General features: G+C 36.5%; 1 protein-coding gene across 3 annotated transcripts in view; it reads left to right on the top strand.

Annotated features, from left to right (window-relative positions):
• frmpd4 (FERM and PDZ domain containing 4) overlaps positions 1-26,453 on the top strand; it is a 204,973-nt gene that overhangs the window by 139,958 nt on the left and 38,562 nt on the right. For all 3 annotated transcript variants that reach the window (XM_002933807.5, XM_031896994.1, XM_031896995.1), the window contains exons 3-4: positions 15,807-15,967; positions 22,083-22,185. In XM_002933807.5, coding sequence (XP_002933853.2) covers positions 15,807-15,967; positions 22,083-22,185 — 264 coding nt within the window. The remainder of the gene's footprint in view (positions 1-15,806; positions 15,968-22,082; positions 22,186-26,453) is intronic.

The following is a 26,453-nucleotide window of genomic DNA, read 5'->3' as shown; positions in this document are numbered from 1 at the left end:
AGTGTTTATAATCTATGGCCTTTCCTTTCTTGTTAGACATTATTATTATTCTGCTCCCTTATTATGATTCGCCATGTTCCTAGGTTAGTTTCCTTCCTTTGGGCATTGACTTGGTTACCAAAACCACAAGCATGGTAGTGTAATGCTAAGAAAACTATTTGTATTCATTATATATGAACACACTAGTTTCTCCAACCTTATATAAAATATTCAGAATATTCAAACAGTAAACAAAATTATCATTGTACAGTATATGTGCTGTAGCATTTTAATCTAATAAAACCGTTGAATTGTAGATTATGTATATTGTATGAAGGTATTTGCAGTATTTCTGTTTTATAGATTTTAAGTATAAGCAGCTCTACACTTTTTGACATTAATAGTACAGATAAAAGAATAGAAAGTGCAACAAATATATACAGTAACAAAGATTCTGTCACATTTTACAGGAGACACAGGAGAGGTACCTTTACCATAGACCTTACAATAAGGGAGTGCGTAGTAAGTACTTACTAATAGGAGTCTAATGTCTGTAGCTAATCATAATGGTTGAGGCACTGGAAGTTAAATGCCAAGACTAAATAATATATTGTGCTAGTAATCCAAGATTATCCAGAATAAGGTGATGTTCCTTGTTGCAGTAAAGATGATGTTGCTTTTTCTCTTGGATGCATTTAAGGCTGTAACTGTTTCTGTTAACAATGGACAGTATACAGTATGAAACCCTCAACCTGCATGGGTTATTGCTAGCAAGTGTATGCTATAGGGCTCTGGTACACGGGGAGATTAGTCGCCCGCGGCAAAACTCCCTGCTCGCGGGCGACTAATCTCCCCGAGTTGCCTTCCCCCTGCCATCCCACCAGCGAACATGTAAGTCGCCGGCGGGATGGCAGACGCGGCGGGGCGATTTCGGGAAATCGCCGAAAAAGCCTCTAGAGTCTTTTTCGGCGATTTGCGGCCACGCTGTTTTCTAAGCAACCATGCAGTACACATCTAAACTGATTAGTCATAAACAGTGTGAGATTAGGATGTGGTATGGCTCTAGCTAGCAGGAAAAAGTGGTGTTTCTTGCACTACTAAAAAACATCACCTTTTATCTCCCTTGGATGCTTTCTTTGATCTTGACAGAATAACACGTGTAAAATTTGATGAGCTTAGCATTGCATAGCATTGGATTGCTGAATTCTAAAAAACATACATGCTCTGTGACTAATTAGAAATTCATGTATTTGCATAGCCCAGGCTCTCACAGAAAGCAATGCAGTTTTTGGCCTTAACTCATTACTAATCAGCCATGTAAAATTTCCATTTTAACCAGATGATGCGATTTTACTTATACATCTAGTACATATTGCTCAGGCAGCATACCATTTGTTTAATTTAGGCAGACAATGCAGTGAATGTGTCTGTCTCATGTTTCACTTGAACCTACTCCCTCTTAGTAGTAAGTAGTGGTAATTAGTAAATGCTAACTTTAACCTGTAAATCTTAACATGTAAAAACCAGACACTTGTGCTGCAGTGCTCATTAGGAGGCATAGAGCTGACAACATACCATAGTTGTAAAATGAATATTTCAAGCTTGTGTCTTTAAAGGGAGGTTAATGCATTTTAATGCATTATACAGACTTAACATTAGCTTATAAATAACTGGGAAGTTAGGTGGCTGATGGCAACCCTCTGCTTTCCTTCTTGGACAATAAAATAGTAGCTGCCATGTCTCTTCAGTCTGAGCAGGAGCACACAAGACTTTTGGAGACTGCTAAGCTTCTGGTAAACAAAAGTGAGCAGAACATTAGAAAAGGTGAAAACAATCCTTTGTTACTTGAAAACTACAGAATTTGTATCTAGTAGAATTAAGTCTAAAACAACTGGACTTTTCTGAGTTTTTTCTTGAAAACATTTCACCACTCATCCGAGTGGCTTCTTCAGTTCAAATGACTGGTAGGGAATTCCCCGGTATTTAAACTCTTGATGGTAGTAGAGTCACAGACATCCAATCACAATGGTTCCATTGAACTTGTTCAGTTAGGTGTTAGCTGAAACTGACAGGTGTAAGAAGGTATGATCTTACACCTGTCAGTTTCAGCTAACACCTAACTGAACAAGTATATATTCAATCTAATATTCAAAATGGACAGAATTGGGCCTTTTAAATTAGATTTTGTAGAGGCATTTTGTAAAAAAAAATATTGTTTTATTTGACCTTAAATTATTGTGTGTTGGGTGAAGAGGAGCTAAATAGCCTTAACGTTATTTATGACATAGTTACTCAGAATTGATATTGCTTGTAAACACAATATAGAAACAGACTGGAAAAAATATTTATAGGAGACAGGGAAACCTTTTCACATGATTACAGCTATAAATTAGTCTTTTAATATTTCCAGTTGTTTAAAGGAGAAGGAAATGTGAAATCACTGAGGGTGCTAAAAGTTAGACACCCCCAAGTGATTACTTTACTAACCTGATACCCCAGGCCAGTGTTCCTGTTAGCTGAAAACTGCCCTGGCCCTGGGTTCTTTTTCTTAGCAAGCACCACAGAGCTCTACACATGTGCAGTACTGTGAAAAAGGTTAAACTTAGGGGCACATTTATCTGAATTTTGAATGTTTTAAGAACGATTGGCAAAAATTCGTATTACTAACGATTTCTGACGTGCATGAATTTTGCGAAATTCCGAACGATCATAAACGGCGCAAAAAACTTTCTGACTTTAAACCTTCTGTGCATGATTTTGGAAGCCTCCCATAGGAATCAATGGCACTCTGCAGCTCCAACCTGGCCCAAGGAAAGTCTCCCATAGGGCTGAATGGCACTCTGCAGCTCCAACCTGGCCCAAGGAAAGTCTCCCATAGGGCTCAATGGCACTCTGCAGCTCCAACCTGGCCCAAGGAAAGTCTCCCATAGGGCTCAATGGCACTCTGCAGCTCCAACCTGGCCCAAGGAAAGTCTCCCATAGGGCTGAATGGCACTCTGCAGCTCCAACCTGGCACAAGGAAAGTCTCCCATAGGGCTCAATGGCACTCTGCAGCTCTAACCTGGCCCAAGGAATGTCTCCCGTAGGGCTCAATGGCACTCTGCAGCTCCAACCCGGCCCAAGGAAAGCCTCCCATAGGACTCAATGGCACTCTGCAGCTCCAACCCGGCCCAAGGAAAGTCACCCATAGGGCTCAATGGCACTCTGAAGCTCCAACCCGGCCCAAGGAAAGTCTCCCATAGGGCTCAATGGCACTCTGCAGCTCCAACCTGGCACAAGGAAAGTCTCCCATAGGGCTCAATGGCACTCTGCAGCTCTAACCTGGCCCAAGGAATGTCTCCCGTAGGGCTCAATGGCACTCTGCAGCTCCAACCCGGCCCAAGGAAAGCCTCCCATAGGACTCAATGGCACTCTGCAGCTCCAACCCGGCCCAAGGAAAGTCACCCATAGGGCTCAATGGCACTCTGCAGCTCCAACCTGGCCCAAGGAAAGTCTCCCATAGGGCTCAATGGCACTCTGCAGCTCCAACCCGGCCCAAGGAAAGTCTCCCATAGGACTCAATGGCACTCTGCAGCTCCAACCTGGCCCAAGGAAAGTCACGATACTGAAGCCTGAATGAATTCCTAAACTTTTGTAGTCGTTGCGACAAATACGATTTTGTCTCACAAATTAATGCAAAGCATGAAAAAGTTGAGGAAATTAACAAAAATAGTGTGGAAAATACACGATGCAATGCCTGCTTTGATAACAGTGTCCACAAAATGGTGCCTGCCTACTTGCTACAATTGTGAATTCCAAGGCTGAAGAAAATAAGATTAAAATAATTTATATAGTGTAAGTAAAGTTTATTTTGCTTGACAAACACAATAGAAAACAATTTGGAATTATTTCTTAAAGGAGAAGGAAAGGCTAAGTCCCTTGGGGGTGCCAAAATGTTAGGCACCCCCAAGTGACTTAGATTGCTTACCTTTTACCCGGGGCTGGTGCCCATGTTAGGAGAGAACAGCCCCAGCCCGGGGTAGCAGCAAAAATACAAATACAAATTTTTCCCATTCGGACCCAATCGTTCTTTGATAAATGTGCCCCTTAGGCTTTTCACTTTACTGCACACTGCGTGAAGAATGAATAAGTAAGAAGAGGATCGCTCCATGGTGCTTGCTGAGAAGGGGTATCAGATAAGTAAATTACAGGGGATGCCTAACTTTTGTTAACCCCCCCAGTAACTTCAACCTTTACTTATTATTAACATTTATTTATAAAGCGCCAACATATTCCGCAGCGCTGTACAATAAGTGGGGTTTCATACATTGGACATACAGAGTAACATATATAAAGCAATCAATAACCGATACAAGAGGTTACAAAAGAGCTTACAATTATCTTTTAATACAAAGGAAAGAATTTTAGTGACACTTTAAAGACTGTAATATTGCCTGCTATCAGCCAAGCTAAGAATGAGATGTTGACCAAAATAAAAATTACATTGTAATTTTATTGCTTCTGAAGATTTGTCTTTTAATATAATCATCTCTTCTATCCTAAATATCTAAATTTTCACTAAAGACATATTACTGCCATAACCCTTAAGCCATTGTTAGCAGTCTCCTTGGGAATAGAATATCTAAAAGCCTACTAAAATATAGATAGACATTGACTTCTGGCTCAGGTCCATGAAAGCTTAGTTAAAACATTCACAAGCTGAGAAATGTGTTTATTTCGACTTCAATAAATGTAATATCTTGATTCTGAAACACACAAACATGAAATATTGTGAACAAATATTACTAATGTGGCTAACTCTACTCTAGTTAATAAATATTTAGCCTTTAGCAGGACACATCATTTTTTTCATAAAACGAGTACAGTTACTGCCTGAATTATTTTGTTTTTTCAAGGTGTTGTTTTCTATGTATATTACTCTATAAAAAAAAGTGTTATTAAATGTTAATCATAATTAGACTTTTTATCATTATTAATAAAACTTTGATAAAGAAGTAAGTTGAAGTGAATGAGGGTCTGAATTTTGTACTACATCATGGGGGTCTTTGCTAAATTCACGGTGCTGCAAGACAATCGCATTTGTTTTCATAAACCCAAAATCCCAAAGAGAATACTTAAATGCATCTATAACTGAGCATTTTTGAGCACAATCCCATGAGATACACTATACTAAATATTTCAAAAATACACATTATAATATCACCAGGAGTTTTAAGCATTGAAGACTCTTAATTATAGGAGGATTAACATTATCATGACGAGGGCAAGTGTATTCTAAATGATGTTATGCAAACACATTCGTTAAAGCAGGAAGTGAGAACCAGCATGGGTTTCTGGGAGGCCTTGTCAAATAAACCAAATGGCATTCTGTGAGACAGTCAGTAGGCAGTTTATCAGTGAAAAAGCTGCCAGAGAGCAATGAGAGCTAAATAGTTTCTCTCAGGCAGACAACCTCCAGCTGAGAACAGAGGCTCATCCTACATACAATACATATCTCACTGGGCTTACAGCTGTGTTACTCTTCATTATTCAGTTGACATACAAATAAATTACATCACTTGCGTCATTCTGTGTTTTGTTCTTTTTCAGATCTTATACTTCTAAATGCTGTATCTCTGCAACATTTCATTGCATGGCATTTGAATGCAAATAACCTATTGTACATTAATGTCAATATTTGTGTTGAGCTGAATTTATTTGACTCTCTTTTTGAGGCAATTTTCTCAGTATTTTGGTTAGTTCATTGTTACCTATATTTTTTTTTTTTTTTTTGCCTTAAAAAACCCAGAAATGCAAAAGATTTACATTCAAGATTTTCAAAGATTTTTGCCTATAATAAATATTTAATATTCAGGTTTAGGGCAAAAAATTAAAGAAGGTAAGGCTAATAAAGAGTTATTTTCAAGCTGCAGGCATACCTCTCAATAGTAATCAGAAGCGTCATAGTAAAAAAAAATGCTGAGCTCTGTAAACAAAATTCCCATAATGCCATGCTCCTCCACCAAGACCAAGACCCCCGTACATACGCAGTTTGTAAGACTATGAGGAAGCTTCCTGCTGAATGGCTCAGATCCACATTCCTAAGGGGGGGGGGCATTCTTATGGGAGGGGGGAGCAGGAGAGGGGAGAGAGCTGTGCAGACTCTGGCACAGGAATTAAGAACAAAAAGTTTACAAAAAGGAGACAAGAAAACCTGTGTTTCTTTTGATAGAGGACTCTGAGTGCTTATGGCTGTATTTATATAGACCTTTCTGATAAAGCTTACTTAGTTTTTACCTTTCCTTCTCATTTAAGTTCAAATTTGAATTGATAAAGCAGCTCCTTATTAATAAAATATTGCCTTGGATACATTTTTGCACAGATATAAGCAAGCTGAATAGTCTGAAAAGTAATATCTAAGGTTTAAAAAAGGTTCAGCCCGGAGGTTTATTAATTTATTAGTCAAAGCAAATTAGATGATTGTGGCACTCAGTACCATCTACTTATTGACACAGCCACTATGGGTTTCAGGGCAGTGAGGTATAAAAAAAATATTGTGGCACAGTAGGTATGAAGATATTGTTGGGTGTATTTTTACTTTGATTTTGTACTGTTTTCCAGTTTTCGAGCAGACACTTTTCACCACAGGTTTGAAGGACCTTTTTGTTGTTGCTGTTTAATTCTGTGGAAAGTAAACCTTGCACAGCATTATGTAATGGCAGAATTGGTTATTTATATCTAAAACTGAAATTGAACCTTGGGGTATTTCTTTTAATTCTCTTAAAATAAGAACACATAACACTCAATCATTTCCTCTTTGTATCTGACACTGTGCAAACAATAATTGATAAATAAAGGTTATTATATATTAATATATGCTGTGTATATTTTTAAGGGGGTTATTTGTTTTATTTCTAATGAAAATTATGAATTTCAATTATGAAAAACACAAAATTAAGCAAAAAGAGGCAAGAAACTCTAATGTAAAACAGCATCTAAAAGCTTGCAGGGTCCTGTAGAAGCCAATTGGAGCTGTCCAAGGCAAATTTGTAACTATTTAAGCAGTTGAGGTATCCAAGTTTTTTTTACATTGTTTCAAAATTTGGGACCCATTAAATGGCAGGAAAATTTTGAATTTGACAATTGCATTCAGTTGTGTTTTGTTATTTTATATTGTATTTTTTAATAAATAAGGCAACTCACATTTTTAAAAATGTTGAGGTTATTTGAAGCTGAAAAAATACATAAAAAAACAACTATTGCTGTGAAAACGTTGGTTATACAACGTATATGTACAGGTATAACCAACGTTTTCACAGCAATAGTTGTTACATTAGTTGCTACTACAAGCCAATTGAGATAATAAAGATACATTTGAAGTAATAGTATCTAGGAGTGCTTAGCTAGGTTCGAAGCATTTTCAAGGTGTGAATCCTTATTTTAACTTTCCTTCTTGTCTTTTCTATCCTTTTTTTAGTGAAATTTCTTTTATTAACAAGAATAAAAGTTATATTTTATTATATTAAAATAGGTGTGCCAGTTCCTTTCTGTGTGTCTCTAACACAATATATTCTATCTCTACATATATATACTGTGCACCCTAAATATACTGGAGTGCGAGGTTTCTATAAATTTGTATATATCCCCATAGGATCTAACTGGAATGTAAAAATATTAACATAATGGGGACACAGGTGTTTTTAAAAGAAAATGTTTTCAAATATTTATCTAGTTTATTTTATAGTCCACCAAGACAAACTAATTTCAGACCAATTCTTAGAATGGCTAGCAGTATAGTTCACAGTCTCATACTATAATGCACAATATTTCATTCATATCACATCTTGTTATATCCCTAACAGTAAAAATTTAGACACATAATGCTTTGCTTTAGCAAATATGGAGCTGAGAGTATCGTGCCATCAGAGTTCAAGGGAAAATCTGTTGGAAAATAAAAGAAGCTAAATTTAAAATACAATTTCCCTGTCATGGCTAAGAGGTGGTGTCAACTCCTTTCTTGCTACATCTCAGTGCTTGGCACCCTTACAGTGATATAAATTGCTGTGGCCGTGGGAAGCTTTCACAAGAATGACAAAGATGTTGGATATTTTTGTTAGTTTTTCTTGTGTGACAGTTATAAGGTAAGCAGAAACAATTTCTTTCAACTCCCTGCTATTATATTTTTTGTTTAGGTGCAATAAAATATTGTGTTTTGCATTTTAGGGAAAGGTAATTGTAGTAAATTTGGTGCTAACTATGACAGTTTCCAGAACGGCTTTGGGGAGAAATTAAATATGTCAGACAATTTTTTTAACCCATAAGGCAACAAGCCAAAGAAATTAATTGCAAAAAATACAAGGGAGTTTTGCATCTTTTGCAATCGTTTGCTCAAATACAGGTGCTCAAGCATTCCTAAATCTGTGTAACAAAACACAATTCTTAAAGGAATACTGCCATGGGAAAATATGTTTTTTTTTTAAAACACATCAGTAGTGCTGCTCCAGCAGAATTCTGGACTGAAATCTGTTTTTTTAAAGAGCAAACAGATTTTTTATTTGACATGGGGCTAGCCATTTTCTTAGTTTCCTAGGTCCCCTCGGCTATGTGACCTGTGCTCACACAGCTAAATAGCTATGAAGTTATCAGAATAGCACTCAATAGTAAAAATCCGGCTCAGCCAAGTCATGACTCCTCCATTTACACTGAGTAGGCGCTTATCTCAAAGAGATTCTATTGTGTAGTACTGGATCTTTCTGAAAGCTCAGACTCAGGCACAATGCACTGAGATGGCTGCCTACACACCAATATTACAACTAAAAAAATACATTTGTTGGTTCAAGAATAACATTTTAAATAGTAAAAGTGAATTATTTGCTATGTAAACAGTGTAATATAAAACAGTGTCAAATAAAAAGTACCCCATAAAAATCACGACTGGTAAAAGTATAAAAGGGAATTGTAATAAAAAGTAATCGCTGTGTAAAATGGCATTTTTGTGAATGTTTAGCGTTGTTTGAAATGTAAAACTGTTCACTAAACATTAATTACATTGTAAATGTTTAACACCTGCTTGAAGATGGTGTAATTGTCAGTGTGACTTTTTCATTAAAAAGTTTTATTACATCCACTGTGCACATGCACAAATGCAAAGGGTTCACTAACGGGTTTTCTTTGTCACGCAAACATGAAATTTGTCACAAAAAGCTCCATTTTGGTCCCAATGCAACCGTTTTTTCCTTTATCGATACATATTACATTCCCCCCATTAAATTTTTAAATACTGAGTATGACAATTTGACATCAGCAAGGATTGATGCCAATATTAACTACTGTCTTATTATTACAGTGAAAGGATATTTTATTTCAAAAGGATATTTTGGAAGATGGAAGATGAAATTTCAGTGCACTGCAGAGCAGTTCAATTTGATGGCACATATTGTTGGATTTGTTTGATTGCCAAATGTTGGAAACATTTATAAAACCTCTATTTTGGAGTTTAGGAGAATAGCTTGATGGAAACGGGCCTTATGCAAAGAGCAAAGCACATTAGTCTTCACACCAGCCGCTATTGAAGGCAGATTGGCCATTCATAATATGACCCTATTTTGGCTATTCTGCCTATTAGGCAGGCATAATGTAGTGCAAGGTCAGTACTGTTTAAAATGATTTTCACATGGTTATCTGGCCTGACTTTTCAGAAGACAAAAGGATGGTCAAGAAGAAACTAGGAGATAACTTCTTTCAACATAAATATATATTTTAATAGGTAAAATTAAGCAATTACTCTTTTTCATGTTAAGTTTTCTTGACGCTGTAAAACAACAGTGACTAAAATGTCCATTAAGGATCATTTATTCTTTGCTTTGCTTAAATAATTCATGGTGTTCTACTGCTTGAATTCTGTGTATGAAAGGTATGTGTAGGAGTTATTGTTTATGTATGTATACATCCATTGTTCCAGAAGAGAAGGATATTGTTCTAATGCAAATGTTTTCACACAATCACTGTGAATGTTTGCAATCTAAATATTGTTACTATTACTGTACTTACATAATAACACAGAATCAAAGCAAGATGGCTTCTCTGCCCTCATTTTCATAAAAAAGAAAAACAAGCACATTTACTTTATTCATTGGAACATATTGCTCTTAATACATTTACTGTACATACAGGATCCCGTTTTGTACCCCCTTATTCAAGTTCAGTTTACAGGGCTTGTGCTGAACATACATAGTGCTAGTTGTGTTAATTTATTTCTGTTGTTTATTGATCTAAACGGGGCTAAAAAGGTCAGCTGAGACTACTCCATGTTTGGTCCTTGCAAGGTAGATCATTTTAACTGTGTCACCAGAGCATGGCAATACCTAATATGTATAGTTTTATGGAGATTCCTGACTTCTGATGATCAAAAACCCACACCCACAGCATTACATTACTGAATTTTTCATTTATTAAACATAAGAAAAGTTTATATTTGCAAATCTTAACAGTGTGGGTCATGCTTGGGAGTTCAGGATTCATTTACAACAGTAAACACAAGGTTGTCCTGGCCACTGGGGGATCAGTGCCATCTTTTATCTGCTTTCTAAACTATTACCACCTCCCATGGTCTGTTTGTGTTTAATGGAAATATTACATACAGTATTCATTAACCAAAAGCCCTACTAGAGAACAGTGGGTATTTTTAAACAACAAGGCATACAGATTGAATTCTCAAATGTACTGATTTATCAAAAACATTGTTGATTGATTAATTTTGGGGTTTATCACATAAAATAGATCATTCTGAATCGATCAAATGTTGAGCAATATGCAAGGAAATATTGATAAATATTGAGCAAATTAACAGAGTTCTGTGGGGCCATTTTTCAGTCACTGTTCTGAATGTAAGTCTTTGACAATGATAATTTTCTATAAATCAAACAGCCAGGCCAGTTCCTAAAATAACAGCAAAGTGCAAATGTCTGGAAATCTTAATTGAAACCTTAGTATTATGACAAATACTGGCTAACATCCTAAGGGAGTTATGTAATAAAAGGCAATAAGTTTGCCAAGGAGCCGTAACCTATAGTAACCAAATAGAATTTACTGCTCAGCTGTTTAAAATCAAACATCTTATTGGTTGCTATGCTAATTTGTATTTGAATAATTTTGTTTTTTCACAGCATAGCAGTATTCTATATTTAGATGCAAATGTTGCCTGTATGAAGCTTTCACAGCTACAAGGAGTTTTAATTCCATCCAGAATACGCAAAGCAAGTATATTATAGTTACATTTATATCATTTCATTTAGAGCCGGATTTATCAAAATGTAAGTTTAGAGCTTTGTACATAAAAACTCACCTAGGTTCTATTAATTCCTAAGGGATTTTTATCAAATGGTGAGTTGATAAATACTAAGTATTTCCTTAGCTCTTTAAGTACGTCTTTATTACATAGCATGCTTTTAAACCCATTTTATATCAGTGCAAAATTTGGAGCCCTTAATACGATTAGTAACCAGATAAAAATAAGATAACCAGGATAGAATGAGGAAACCTACATCTAAATCAAACTGGACTGTATATAATAATAAAACTGCACAACTTTAGTTTAGCATAAATAAAAAAGGATATTAAAAGGGATTATTTAAAAAGGAGAACATTATGGATTGACAGCATCTCTTAAAATCCCTCAAAATATTATACAGAATAAGAGAGACGTATTTGGAAAGCTATATGATGACCTGCATGATACATGTATCACCAACAGAAATACAATATATGTCGACAGTTCCAGGATGTGACATGTTAGGGGGCAGATCGGTTTATTCCTACAGGATTTTAGAAGTGTATTTTTTTAATGGGTGAAAGTTAGAATGCACCATTTGATATATGCTTCTAAAAATCCCATAGGAATGAATGGAACATGGGGGAGTTTTTATGTATTAAGCTCTAAACTCACATTTTGATAAATATGCCCCTAAGATCAGGATGTGACACATACAAGTAGATCAAATAATAGCTATATACATTATATAAGCAATCATAATTGTATCCCATCATTTAACAATATAACTATTGTATAACTCAGCTCTTCAGGTCATATTGCCATTTATGAACTGTAAGGTAAGCACACGACTATGGTTTACTTTTTGCAAGAAAAGGGACTTTTTCAAATGAAAGAGTTTTCAAGTGCTTTAAAAAGGAAGGTTTTCCTATCTCTTGACATTTTCCATTGCTTAATTCACTGTTGTCAAGATGCTTGAATATCATCATGGAGTGCCCTATTAAAAGAAAATAAAATACATTCCAACCATTAGAGTTACAATTATGAAAAGATCCATAAAGCCATTTATTATGAATGGAAGACAAAAGAGAATGTCAGGTTGTGCTACTGTGAAACCCCAGCCCAGGGCCTTCATTCACTTAATGCCAGATTTATCAAAATGTGAGTTTAGAGCTTAATACATAAAAACTCACCAATGTTCTATTCATTTCTATGGGATTTTGTGTATTAATCAGATCGTGCAAATCTGCCCCTAAGTTTCAGCAGTCGAGTTTGCACATTTTACATCAAAGCTTTTCAATGTAAAAACAGCAAATTAAGGGGCAGATTTATTAAATTGTGAGTTTAGAGCTCAATACATAAGTACTCATCCATGTTTTATTCATTCCTGTGGGATCTTTAGAAGCAAATAAATAGAATGTGTGTGAATTTTTATGTATTAAGCTCTAAACTCCTTGCAATCATAAACAAGCCCCATAATGTACTGTCACTCTGGAAAGTCTCCAGTGCCATAATGTCAGTAAGGTTTTATATCATATGCCCAAATGATATTTAAAAGTAAGACATTTTTCTCTAAAATATTTGATGACCAGTAATATAACATACAGTGGGCCAATTCACTGAAAATGAAGTTAGCTTAAATAACTGAGATGTTCCAGTCAACAGGGCTTGAACAGGGCTCTGGAGTCTGGAACTGGGTCTTTATTGACCAATGTGGGCATGTGGTTTGTCAGATTGTTTGGTTAACAGGTTTGCCAGACAAGTGTGGCTGGCTTAAAACAGTATTCTATGAGAAAAAGTTCCCATCATTCTTTTAAAGAAAATTTTAGAGTGATTAATTTTGACTATAAGAAAAGTTTATTTATTCCTTTGTTCCGTCAATGCTGATATGACTTAGTCCACAATCATTTTTAATGATCCATAGTGTGCAGCTCTTTGTCATTTCCTAAATAGAAGGTATCATCTAGATGGTTTTAATACACTGAGCTGTAATCATGAATGAAATTAAACAAAATACTTCACTGTGCAACTGCAAATACATTACAAAATTGATTCATTCTGAGGCAATGTTCAGCATCTCCAGTTTGTATCACTGGAACAGAACATTTAAATGGCTTTTACAATAAAAAGGGAATCTTAATCTTCAGGTTTTTAATGAAAACTGCACCACTTTAGCTGATGCCTCCAGGTTAGGCTGTTTAGCACTCTCACAATAAATACATATACTAGCACAGAAAGTAGGATGCAGCATGGAAAGAACTGCATTTAACACAGAAGTAAATTCTGCTTTTCATTTAAATGATTTTGTTCTATACTAAATACCATTTTAAGTGGTCTCTCGGATCTGACAGTGAATATAAGATCATTTTGTAGCACCGTGTGAGATTTTGGTGTAAGCCATCTGGACAAACATATGGTGGAACAAATCAATTCTTGGCTCTAAAATCCACTGTCATAAATTCAGTTAAAATGTGTACTCTTTGCAATGTTTCTTATCAGTAATTTGCTTGTAATGTTAACCCATCTACATACTCACATGCATACATACTGACAAATGCCCACACTCATTGAAATACCGACTCATGCTCAATGAGACACAAATATACATACTAAAATACAGGAAATAGAGGACTCCGCACAGACAGGACTTGATGAAAAAACAAAATGAATCTTTAATAAGCAAAAATCAAGGTTTTGGTGACATATTGGGACTAGTGATGGGCGAAATGTTTTGGCAGGCATGGATTCGCAGTGAATTTCCGTGTTTCGCCATTGGTGGATTGTTTCGCGAAACGGATGGAATAAATCGCCGCACGTCCAAAAATTGTCACGCGACAAAATAATAGCCGCGGGCAACAAAATAATAGCCGCGCGACGAAATAATAGCCGCAGGCGACGAAATAATAGCCGCGGGCGACGAAATAATAGCCACGCGACAAAATAATAGCCGCACAACGAAAGAATAGCCGCAGGCGACAAAAGAATAGCCGCGGGGGACATTTTCGCCGTTTCGCGAATCTTTTAATCTTTTCAAAAAATTTTCAGCGAAACGGGACAGATTCGCTCATCACTAATTGGGACCTTTCTCAAGCTACATACTAAAATACATATATTATTGGGCTGCCGCCACTGTGATTATCAGAAAGAATGTACATACACAGGCACTCACACTTTATCTGTAGATTTAAAGGAAAATATGTTGATTTAAAGAAAACTCAATGTAAGAATCATGGCAGATGACGCATGGGGCTGTTCAAAATGAATCTTATCTTGATTTAATTCAAATCAGTCCTAATAATATGATTCCAATAAATATGTTCTGCTTATTGGGTCTGCCTCTCACATAAATGGGTGGCGTGCAATGCACAGTTTAGAAGAGGATTGCTTTAACTCAGTTTTCCCTTCTGAACTGGCTAATTTGGCAAAAAATGTTGGAAGCTGTTGAATTAACTCCCCCACACATGATCGTCACTCATCACAAAACAGTTTCATCTTCAACTGCACATTGCCTATGGGATGCTTTCCCCTTAGTGGTAGCCAAATTTGTCTTTCTCTTTTCTGTTGAAAACAACTGCTGTTTAATAACTAAGACTGCACATAGTAAGCCATATAATCTCATTCTACACCAGAATCTCATCATGTAACCTCCCTTCCTGAAATTAATTCATGGACAGGAAAACACAATAGATGGTGAAATGCACCCACACACATTTTAAACACTGTATTTATTCTCATAGTTCCTGTATCAATAAATAAAATTGGTTTTGCCATCTCTATTTCAGTGAAAACAGGCTCATTTTTGAGAGAGCAAAAAAAGAATTTGTTTATGAAATTATTGGTAGCCTGGCACACTGCAGTAACTAGCAAATATAAAACAAAAAAATTGTAGGAAGCAGAGCAAACAGTTAAAGGTACAGTGTTAACATTTGTATTTGGCTAACATTTTTTGGTGGGGGGCATAAGGATGAAGGGCTACTCTGGAAGAAAAACATTTGCTTTCTGTAATTAATCCCTAATTGTTTCATGTAATAATGTTCATTTTAGCAGCAGTATGCCTAAAGCAAGGGCAGATTTAAACTGCTCATTCGACCCCTTTAAGTCAGAAGCTTCTTGGCTTGTGTGTGGGTTCGTCTTAGCAGTCTTCTCTACAGGTATCTGGTCAAAAATCAGGCAGATAGCTATCGGCAGGTTTTAAAATTCCGCTGGCAAGGACCATATAGGCATGTTGATGTAGCCTTCCTAACAGGACTACATAGGCCTCTGTTATGATCCAATTGTTGGGCCAGGGACATTTAGCCTTCCTTGAAGATGGCCAGATCGGCAAAGAGCCACTCATCTGACAACCTCCTCAAATGAGCAGATGTTTATGTGTATGGTCAGCTTTACTATAGGCATTTGTTAAGCCTGGAAAGAAATATACAAGGGAAATGTTTAGATTAAAGGGCAAATATATCTGAAAAATTGTAAAACTGTGAAATGAAAACAGATGACACTGTAGTGAATACCAGCTCTATCTTGCTCACTTTTGCTTATTGAACAATTAAACCATAAACTAAGCAGTTCAATTTTTTTCCTACAGTCACTTGACACAAACAGCAACATTTGAAGATCCAAGAATAGAAAGCTGCCAAATTAATCCTCCAGTACCACGGAACATAGAAATGAGGCGAGATCCAGTCCTCGGTTTTGGCTTTGTTGCTGGAAGCGAAAAGCCAGTCGTTGTTCGTTCAGTAACGCCAGGTGAGCTTATTCACTAGTCTTTTTATACAGGTCTAGTACTGCTACATAGTGTGTAGAGCAAAATCTTTACAAAGAATCACCACGATGAATGGGGATATTCTATAAAAAACTTGTACCAGTGACACTATTCAGCAAAGTATAAGTACAGCCCTGCAGGGAAGAAGAAGATAGGTACATACCTTGAGTGTGTGTGAGCACATTTAATATTATGTTTTATACCTGAAAATAGTAACTTTACTCTTTGGAACCTCAGTTCTGTAGGTCAAAGTCACCTCCAACAAACGACACCTCAAGATCTTTTGCAATGCTCACTCAGAAAAGGAAATGTATTGATTCAGTACACCAAGCATAGAATAGCAGTACAGCATTTATCAGCTGCTGACAAATTTGTTTCCCCCCTCTCTGTGACATTAACACATTAATATACAGAATAAAACCATTATTTTATTGGATTAGGTAATTAAGCATCACCTGTGGTAAGGCAAGATGCCAGAGAAACAGGACTTATTCTTTAAAATTTTAATTTCCCTATCCTCTGTGTCCAAAATTGTTGGACCACATTCTGACTACCAGACATGATATCCTGTGGAGCAGAACATTTGAAGGGACTGTTCAGACATGTAAAATTGCCAGGCATATTTTATAGGGAAAAGGTTATCTGAGCCAATCTTCTGAGTAATACAAACTCAGGTTTTAGAAGCAAAGCAAAAATCAACTCTAACAGGTAAGATACCCATTGACATTTCTTGCCACCATTTTGAATCTTAAAGATGCTATAGCAGGTAATGCATATCAAACAGTTTGATAAATACCAATAAATATTTACCATTATACAAATCTTTAGGTTTCATAGTCACAAACCAGCCAAAATAATGACTGATTTGGGATGTCAAACATTTTGTTTACGGACCAGGCCCTTTTAGTCATGCCACTATCAATCTTTATGTTACATAACTCAAATTCTAAAAGTAATCACTCTTTTAAAATGTTTTAAAATACATTTAAGCATTGATGCACAACAAGTTTGTATTTATTTTGTACTCGTCGCTGTGGCACTTGATTTGACCATGACTTGAAAATCATTGCCTTTCCTAAGAAGCATTATCCCAACAGCAAGCTGAGTGGCAGCTCCAGTGCTACCAAAGACTCACAAAGAGCCGAAACATAGATAAATGTAAAAGCAAACATCTAATAGATATTGTCTCTGCTGTGGGAGCCATAACATTGCAATATCTGAAATTCCCAAACTTAAAAAAAACATTAGTTTCAAAATTGCATGTAACATTTAAAATGTTTTTTAATTGGAAAGAGCCTTAAAAAAACAGTGGTCTGAGAATTTGTTTTCGCAGCTTCAATCAAATACTAAGTCAAGTGAGGTGGAATCCAGCTTTAATTAGTTCTGTTTAGATGCATATTTGTAAGGCTCACAAATAGCCTCCCTGCTGCTCTTGAGCAACAGTGCATTGAGGAGATTGATTGGAAATTAGACGAGGGAATTCAGTCAATCAGGATTTAAACATGCAGTACATGCAATAGCAGAATATCCCAACAATATGTGTTTTTAAAGCAAACAATATTTATATATATTAAACATCAAACTAGATTGGGATTGCTAAAAAATAAACATCAAGGAAACAGATGTGTTTTGGGTTTTATTTTAATTTGCTTGTATCCAGAGGCAGAATAATTCATATGCTGCATACATAGTGATACAGCTTGTTCCAAGAGGCTAGACATCACACATTTTACACTGCTGCTGACATTAACTACTATAGTGGAGGAATACAAATCAGTAAGCACATTTATTTACTTGTGAATTGTGTTTCCTTTGGACTTTATAGAAAGTTAAAGGCATGAATATTAGGTAGGGGGATGAAAGAAATAACATTAAAGAGTCCCCACTAAAGGAAAGTCTTTGAAGATCTGCATTATTATTAATGTCAAAATCCTATGCATTTTTAATGTGTATATATATTTATAAATGTATGTGTGTATATATATAATATAGCGGTGCAGGCAATTTCTCCAGATTTCATTACATTACACTGTTAAGTATAAATAGCAAGTATAGATTTCTTTCAGCAGTTAACAAAGCTAAAAATTTCTGGTGGGCACACATGTAGGTTTCAATGAGATGTCAGCAGCGGATCCTAGGGGCATTCCAACCATCACATACCCAGCTTCTAGAATGTCTGTCAACATACCTTACATTTTACCAAAGCAGGCTACATCCCATAGAGCCATGGTCTGAGAGACCAAGTAACAGTAGCCATAGCATTATTCTGTTAGGGGGTGTTAGGGGTGTAGAAGGACTGCACTAAAGAAAAACCTATTATGTTCATTTTATTAAGGGGAACTATTATTTGTAATATTGAACATTGGTATTATTTCCATTAGTTCTGCATAAAGATAAATGCCTCTAATGTCTGAGATATTATTATAATAATCCCATGTAAACCTTTGTAAGCAATGTGTTTTGTGTGTGTATATGTGCTCACATGCCTCTTCTGAAAATCTTATAGTTGACAATTATATATATATATATATACTTTTGTACTGAGTATCCTAGTAGTGTGCCCAGATCTTGCTTTCTAGCTACTAACACTGTTACCTCTAAAAATATTGTAGCCCAGTCACAAGTCGCAGGCCTTGTTAAACAGTATAATTATATTTATACTAAACTTATATACATCTTCACACTTCTTTCTTTATCTTGTCTTTGTATTTAATTCACTATATGGTGAAGAATTTGTCTAGGCACCTGCAGGAAAAGCAGACTAGTGCAGCTAGGCTGAAGATTCACTAAGAAAATATGGTGCAACACTCAGAAGTGGTGAAAAAGGTGAATTATATTTGGCACAATCAGAGAATGCAAATATTTATGCATCCAAATTATGCCACAAATATTTCAAAAATACTCACTAAACAGATTTTCACAAATTGCACATTTATATTTGCAAAGTTAAAATTGCCACTATATTCGCGCATAACAAATAAGCACTGTAGCCATGTTCATGTAAACCTCAACCTCATTGCAAGCCATTTGTAAATTTTTATGTGAAATATGTAATTCACAGTGATTCGCAAAAAAAGGAAAGACAGGCAGTGCAAACTTTAAGCGTTTGGGGGAAAACACGTGCAAAACTAAGATATGCAAATAAAATATGTACTGTGCAAAATTTATGATTGATCTCCATTGTGTTTTCTTTCATTGACATTACCGAGCCAGGCGTTGATTTCATCTCCATGAGAGAGACGTCACTATTTTATAAGAAACATAACAGAGCATGAGCACACAGCATGAGCACTATAACAGCAGTTTGTTATATTCAGCATTATAGGATCTTCCATTAGTAGATAGTGCAATCTGTATTCTAAACATAATCTTTTACTGCTCTTTTTTAAAATGATTTTCAAGCTCATTGGTAGTACAAGCGTTTTGCTGAAGAGATAATGAAATTGTCTGTACTGTTGATAAATGATTCATCCTGATTCAGATAATCCATTAATAATTCAGTGTCTGAATAGCTACTTTTGTTATTTAACAATTCATATGCCTTGTTGCTTGGTCATTAGAGGTCATAAAATGAAATCTTATCCTATTGCGCAACACCTAGCTACATAGCAACCGTGCTAAGTATGTAACATGACCATTCCCTGTAATTATCTTAACTTTCTAAGAACTCAATCAGCCCCAGTTTACTATGATACACTTCCAGGATACTTCACTGACCTTTAGAACAGGAACTTTCTATTTTTTTGTGCACTCAATTGAAAATCTGTCTCTTTCCACCATTATAACCTTTCGATTTTTCTTTGGTTTACATTTTAATAAACCTCACCAATTTCAATAATAAAAAAAAAATAGTACAATGCAACAGAAGACCTCTCATCAGGTAGGTTGTTGCCAACATTCAAACATTCCATTGGCATTCCATTGGATACTACCAAATACAACAAATCGTTTTCAACACCTTATGCAGGAAGGGAGCAAAGCTGTTTTTTGTTCCGGTGCCACCCTCTATCCCTCACCCCCCCCCCCCCCGCAGCTCCGTCACCAGATTCCTAAGGAGGTTGGGGTCATTTTTTAAAATTATAAATCTAATGTATAGGCACCCGAGGGCCGTCCCAGGCACAGGCCCTTGGGTGTCTATATATAAATAAGGAGAGAGGGGAGAAAAGCAAACTCTCATAAGCAATACACCATATCTAACTGACCAATGAGATTATGCCATTCCATTAGAGACCTACTCTGCAGCGCATTGTAGTAAGTACGAAACATTTATCCAAAAATCTCAAGCCTGAAAATCAGACCAATGACATTGCGCTATTTGGTAGTATAGAAGGACTACGCTATTCAGCAGCACATTGTTGCAAAAGAGAAGATTTAAATCTAATCAAGGTTGCTGACCTTAATAATGCAAACCAGGCTGCTTTTCTGGGCAATTATAGGCACAGGGTTACCAATCACAATGCCGAATTTTCATTGAATTGGAGAACAACACAGCGCAAATGTTCTAAATTCTATTATTTTAATTTCATGTCAGATTTATTTTAAGAAATTTCCTAGACTATGCCAGGTACCTCAGCTAGTTTTAAAAATAAAAAATCCTAATGTTAGCAATTCTGGTTTAATCTTGTTGGAAAACAGAAACTCCAGGTATCAAATGTATTTAAATGTAATGAGCCATATAAATGGTTACAAACCTATTGAAAATAATAGTCCTTTCTCTAGAAACCACTTTTGCTGGTTCACGTGGCGTTTCAGAAAATAGACCAATAACTATATTGATATGCAAAATGTGCATAAAATGGAGTACTTCACCTCTCCCTAACCTTGCTGATAGAAGTGCAGTCAAAAGAAAAGCCTTTTTTGCTGCTATTAACAGTACGGACTTTCTACATATGGGCTGTGATATAAAGCAAATCTGCTGTTCTCTGCATTTATTTAAAATGTACTGCTAAACTGGAAGTGGTACCAGCAAACAGACTTTATTTTATGACACATTTCACAATAACTATAGTTGTCACATTTCGCAATATGTTATAATAATGTTATGTGATAATAAATTATAAATACACATCTACACTGTGGAGATAGACGAACACCACTATTATCCACATTTTTGTGACTAACGCATTATATATGATTATGAATTGAATAGATTTAGAAAAAATGTATGTTTCTTTTAAAAATGCTATCACCACTCTTGTACTCGAACAAGAGGTTAAGTTTCCTTCTTTTCTTACAGCAGTTCTGTCATGCTTTACAGCTGATATTCAACCTATATAAATAACAGAGCATTCAGGCCACAAAGCATGTCCATACTGTAGGATGTTGATACAGTGGGGTAATGGAACATGGGAGACTGTCAGTAATTTGCCACCTGCACGAGTTTCAGCTTGGCAGACATGGCAAAACACTAGGAATAGACCCTTCACTGACTTGCCCGTGCACTTGGTGTCCACCAAGCTGTAAAAAGGCAATACATCTGACATAAATTACCTTTTTTCCTTTGGTATGGACAGTCTTGCCCTGTATCCATCATGCTTTGATCCAGCTTATCTAGCTTCACTGCCCTGTCTTAATTTTTCCTTGTTTGTCTTCCTTGATTCAGTTTGCCAGAATGCCCTGTACTGGTGCCCACATACCGTGTCCTGTATCTGCTCGGCTCTGTTTAACCCCCTTAGCACATTTAGTTCTAGATAATCCTAAATTGAATTATTTGAAAAGGAAGTATACTAGCCCTTTAATACCTGCTGAAAGTGACATGATTTTTTTTTAGGTTCACTAGGTTTGTAAATGACAAAATGTGTCGCCTGAGGCAATAATAATAATATGGTTCTGTAAATGTCTATAAGAACTGTATTATTTAACTTTATATAGACATTATATGTTTCTGTTTTAATCTACTTGCATAGCGGAATAACTATGTCAGAACAATATCCAATCTCTTGCACAAACCTAGAAAAGTTGGTATTTGTAATTGTATCGGAAAAACGAATGGGATAATGTTTTTAATGCAGGCATATATAATAAACCAGTGTATAAAGGAGAAGACAGATTCTAATTGCTTTTCCCAATGAATTGTTTTGCACATTCTTCTCTCTGCAGGTGGACCCTCAGAAGGAAAATTAGTCCCCGGAGATCAAATCATTATGATAAACGATGAGCCAGTCAGCAGTGCTCCAAGGGAGAGAGTGATCGACCTTGTCAGGTACTTAATATGGTTCAACTTTTTGTGCATCGAAGCAGAAGAAACATTGTCAGCCAGTGATCAAACATGAGGAAAAGCAATATATTTTATTTCTGGCAAGTTGTTTCATCTCCCTAAATAATACAAGTGAAAGGAAAGTTTATGAATTCTGCCACAGGGGTGTTCAGTTCTATATATATTGTTCCCCATCTACTGTACATACCAATACATTGCACATATGAAAGAATAAATTAACATGCAGGAAGAAGTGTGGGAGTAAAAGACAGAATTTTGTCCACATACTACTAAAAAAGTATTTTTATGGGGGTTTATTTATGGAATATATTTTTTATATAGACCTACAATGTTCAGGGGTATAGTTTTCCTACTACTCTTGCCCATCGCACTGTATAGTTATCTTTATTTTCTTTGTAAAGTACTGCAAACATCCCCTGCAGGGATCCCTAATCTGCAGCTCATGAGTAACATACTGCTTGTTTCATGTTACTCCCAACTGCCTCAAAGTAGGTGCTCATGTTTTCTTAATTCCTGGCGGACTTGGTGGCAAGTTTTAGAGGCATAAATGTACTGCCGAACCGAGCCTTCTACATCCTGGCAGTCTACAGGGTGAATCAAATAGCTAATCCCAACCCTTATTTGGCGACCTACAAGAACTTTTTTTCAAGTATTTTTGGCTTTCCAATACTTTTTACATTTGAATGTGGCTTGTGGGTAAAACATAATTAAGAACCCCTGCTGTAAAGTGTAAACCCCATACTTTCCAGTATACATGGCTCAAGGGTACAGACAATTACTTGTGGGTCATTTTCTCCCAAACATGCAGTTTCTCTGTTTCTGTAAATAATAATTTATAATTCATTAAGGCAAAAAAAAGTTGCCATTCTGGTGGCGTCTAAGGAAACGCTTCTAAATGTTAATTTCTGCAGTGTTTCACCATCACCTTAACATCAGTTAATGATGCTGTAAATTAAAGGATCTGATAGTTTAATCAAAGCCTAGCAGAAGTGATTACATTTGCCAGCAAAGCTATGCTAATTTAAATGAAGCTATATCACCAGCTAGGCTCGTTTAATAATTAAGATGAAGATCTTTAAATTAGTGTATGTTTCTAAACCTAATAATGCAAGTATTTTTAAAGGGCACCTATCAGGCTAAAATTAAACGCGCAAAATATCGCTTTAATCTGTGCGAATATTAACTCCTACTTGGGGTAGGCGGTACTTAAACAACATTGCGGTTCGTGAGCGTTTGGCAATACAACATGGAGTTTACAGTCGGATTTTTTCAAGTATGTGATCTTCCTAGAGTGATGCATCCACCAGTTTTCAGGAAAATGGAAATATTCAGAACAGTAATTTTCAGAAAGTAATGGTTACGTGCATAATATCGTGCGCTAATATCGCACTCGGCAAAATATATATCGCGCACGGCGGAAAATAACGCACCCGGCGGAAAATAGCAATTAAAATCGATCATCACCAGATAAATAACGCAAAGAACATCGCTTCTTAAAGGACAACTAAAGGTAAAAAAAAAGTACATCTCAAATTAATGGCAATTAGGAGAACATACACTTACACTTAGAGATTCTTTATACTGTTCAGTGCTTTCTTCACAGTGCTCATTCATTTTCCCTAAAAGTTTCTTCATGTAGTAGAAGTCATAGTCAGGTTTTTTTCTTGTTAAAGGTATTTTAGGGCGCACGTTTGCGCATTCCTTTCCTACTGCCCCCCATCACAGACACGCTTCTGCTCAGGGCGTTACTATAGCAACGCCCTGAACAGAAGCGACGCTGGATTTTCTCAGAGCTGGACACTGAGTGGGGGTGGATTATAGCAGAAGCAGGCAAGCAGCGCATACCCAAAACAAAAGTAAGCTTACAGTTTCAATAGCAACAGATGGATCACTAGAAGAACACGTGCCTGCAGCCCTGGTTTGTTTATATTATACTGATGGTTGAAATGACGTCAAGGGGTCACTAGGGTGCGCATGAGCAACACGTAGCATGAGTTGAGGGAAGTGACGTGATCAAAGTTAAAATGGCGGCCACAAAGTTTGAATAGGAGCCGATATTCTCTGCCTTGCTGCACTAATTTAGTAAGTCTATTTATGAAAATAAAGCGGCCTTTCAGGAGGGGTGTGGTTGTAGGGAGAATTTTACTGTAACGTTTTGGAAATAGGTTTCTTTTTTCTTTAATTATGACAAGTGTCCTTTTAGTGAATCGAGCATTAAGTCGCAAAAAATGAGAAGTGATAACATTTTTAACGCATGCTATAAATAATGAATGCAATAACACAGCTAATCAAGATATGCGTCTGAACAGTAAAAATAATTCACATACACTGCTATAGTCCTCTGGGTGCTGAAACTGTAATCTTGACTGTAAATATAAATATTTCATGTTTAATGAGTTTAACTATGTGATACATGTTAAAAATAGAAGTGCACAACACATTTCTATTCAAGAACAAATAATGTTATGTCCATCTTTACTATGAGCTTTATGAATGACTACATCTAAATTCAGCTTAGTTTATTACTTTTAATGGATATAAGCAATCATTCGTTTTGTTTACAGCTTTACTTGTTAATCTGAGGTGGCCATATGTGTCCAGGCATGGTTAGGCAGTTTAGATACTTGACCATATTAAACATGTTAATGTATACAGTAATTTAAAGAGAAAGAATATTCCTTTTTTTACATAAGCTAATTCAGTTGGGTATATGTATAAAGGGTACACTATCTGAGCTGCCCCCACCCCCCTCAAATGTTCTGTTCCAACGGGACCTTTTCAAAACACATATGGTTTGAAGGCAAAATATTTTTATAGATGCCATTCTTAGTATGAAGTGTTTGTAGTTTACATTTAATCAAAGTCCCCTGGTTTCTGGTCTATGCTAACTGCCATCCCCAGTAAAATTAGATGGGCACCTGTGTGCCCCTGGCAGTGTGCTCCAGCATGTGCATGGTAGACTTTCAGCACTTGGACAGGACACATACAGTATTAGCTGGTGGTGTTGCAGTTGCATCAAATGCACAGATGGAGGGGTGCTTGCAGAAGTGGCAGCATACCTTATATGCCTTAGATACCACATAATTGAGCACAGGTGTATGGTTCAGACAGCCCTGGTGGAGGGCAGCTGGGGATTCTCTATTTGGGCAGCACAAGCCATCAGTTTGCAGAAGTGGGATGCATCAACCTGCTGATAGGGCAGGAGCAGCACTGCCAGCAAGTTTGTCAGTTGCCTGTTGCAGTGGGAGAGGGGTGTCTTGTGGGCAAGGAACTGGGTGAGGAAAATTGGTGTTTGCAGGGCCGGCTCATTATCAACAACACACAGTTCCCCCTCTAAGCTGTTCCTGTCATCCTCCTCAAGCAGCCTCAATGGGAGCACATGATCAATCAGCGTTCAATTAAAAAACATTTCTAGAAACTGGCTTGTCAGATTTTTTTCATTGGCTTCATAGATCAAACTTCTCTGGTTAGCCATTCCTGACATGTAGTAACAGTTTTTCCTATAGACTCAGACTCAGAGGAAACCATGACAGTCTGCCTCACATAGACCATTTCCCTGCAACCCTTTGGTTGGCACTGACCCCCCGTGCTCACATGTTGACACAATGGATTCATGGTTTAGAGAATCTTTCCACAAGCTATCTTGTCTCTCTTTAGATTGGCCTGTGCTGAAAAACATTATTCATATTGGTTGTAAAGTATTTTACCTTATGAAATCGTGACATAAATAACTGTATTTTGCTGGTCATGGTTTTAGGAAAATACATGTCGTTAATAATATTCTTGTTCAGGGAAATGTAAAAAGGTGTCTCAGTGAGACCAATTTACAGAAATAATTAGTCTTTCACTCTAGCTGCTTTACTTAGAGCTATGTGGAGCTGCACTATAATTGCAAGAGCATCACAACCAAGCCAGTTGATTAGGTGGCATTTTTTCCAGTAAATGTTATTTAAAGGCATGCTGTGGGTATCATCAGCATCCCCTAGGAAACATCTTAACGTAAGAAAAGACTGTAAAAGTAAATATCAGCAGTGCCACATTTACTCCCAAACAGTACTCAGTTCAGTTTATGATGCTAAATTATTTCACACCCTGATGACACCTTTGAGGAAGTGTACTGTACATTGCCATTGTGTGCCTGGAGAGGCCTGCTGGGGAGAAAGTGTCAGTATGGAATATAAGGGAGAAAAATTCTGCATGGTGGGTGAAAACGTGACAATTTGCATCTGTTCTTGTAACACATAAGGGCACAT

The sequence above is a fragment of the Xenopus tropicalis genome, chromosome 2, assembly GCF_000004195.4.
Source record: "Xenopus tropicalis strain Nigerian chromosome 2, UCB_Xtro_10.0, whole genome shotgun sequence".
Classification (NCBI taxonomy): Eukaryota; Metazoa; Chordata; class Amphibia; order Anura; family Pipidae; genus Xenopus; species Xenopus tropicalis.
Note: the sequence above shows the minus strand (reverse complement) of the source record. Positions and strands in the feature narration are given on the sequence as shown.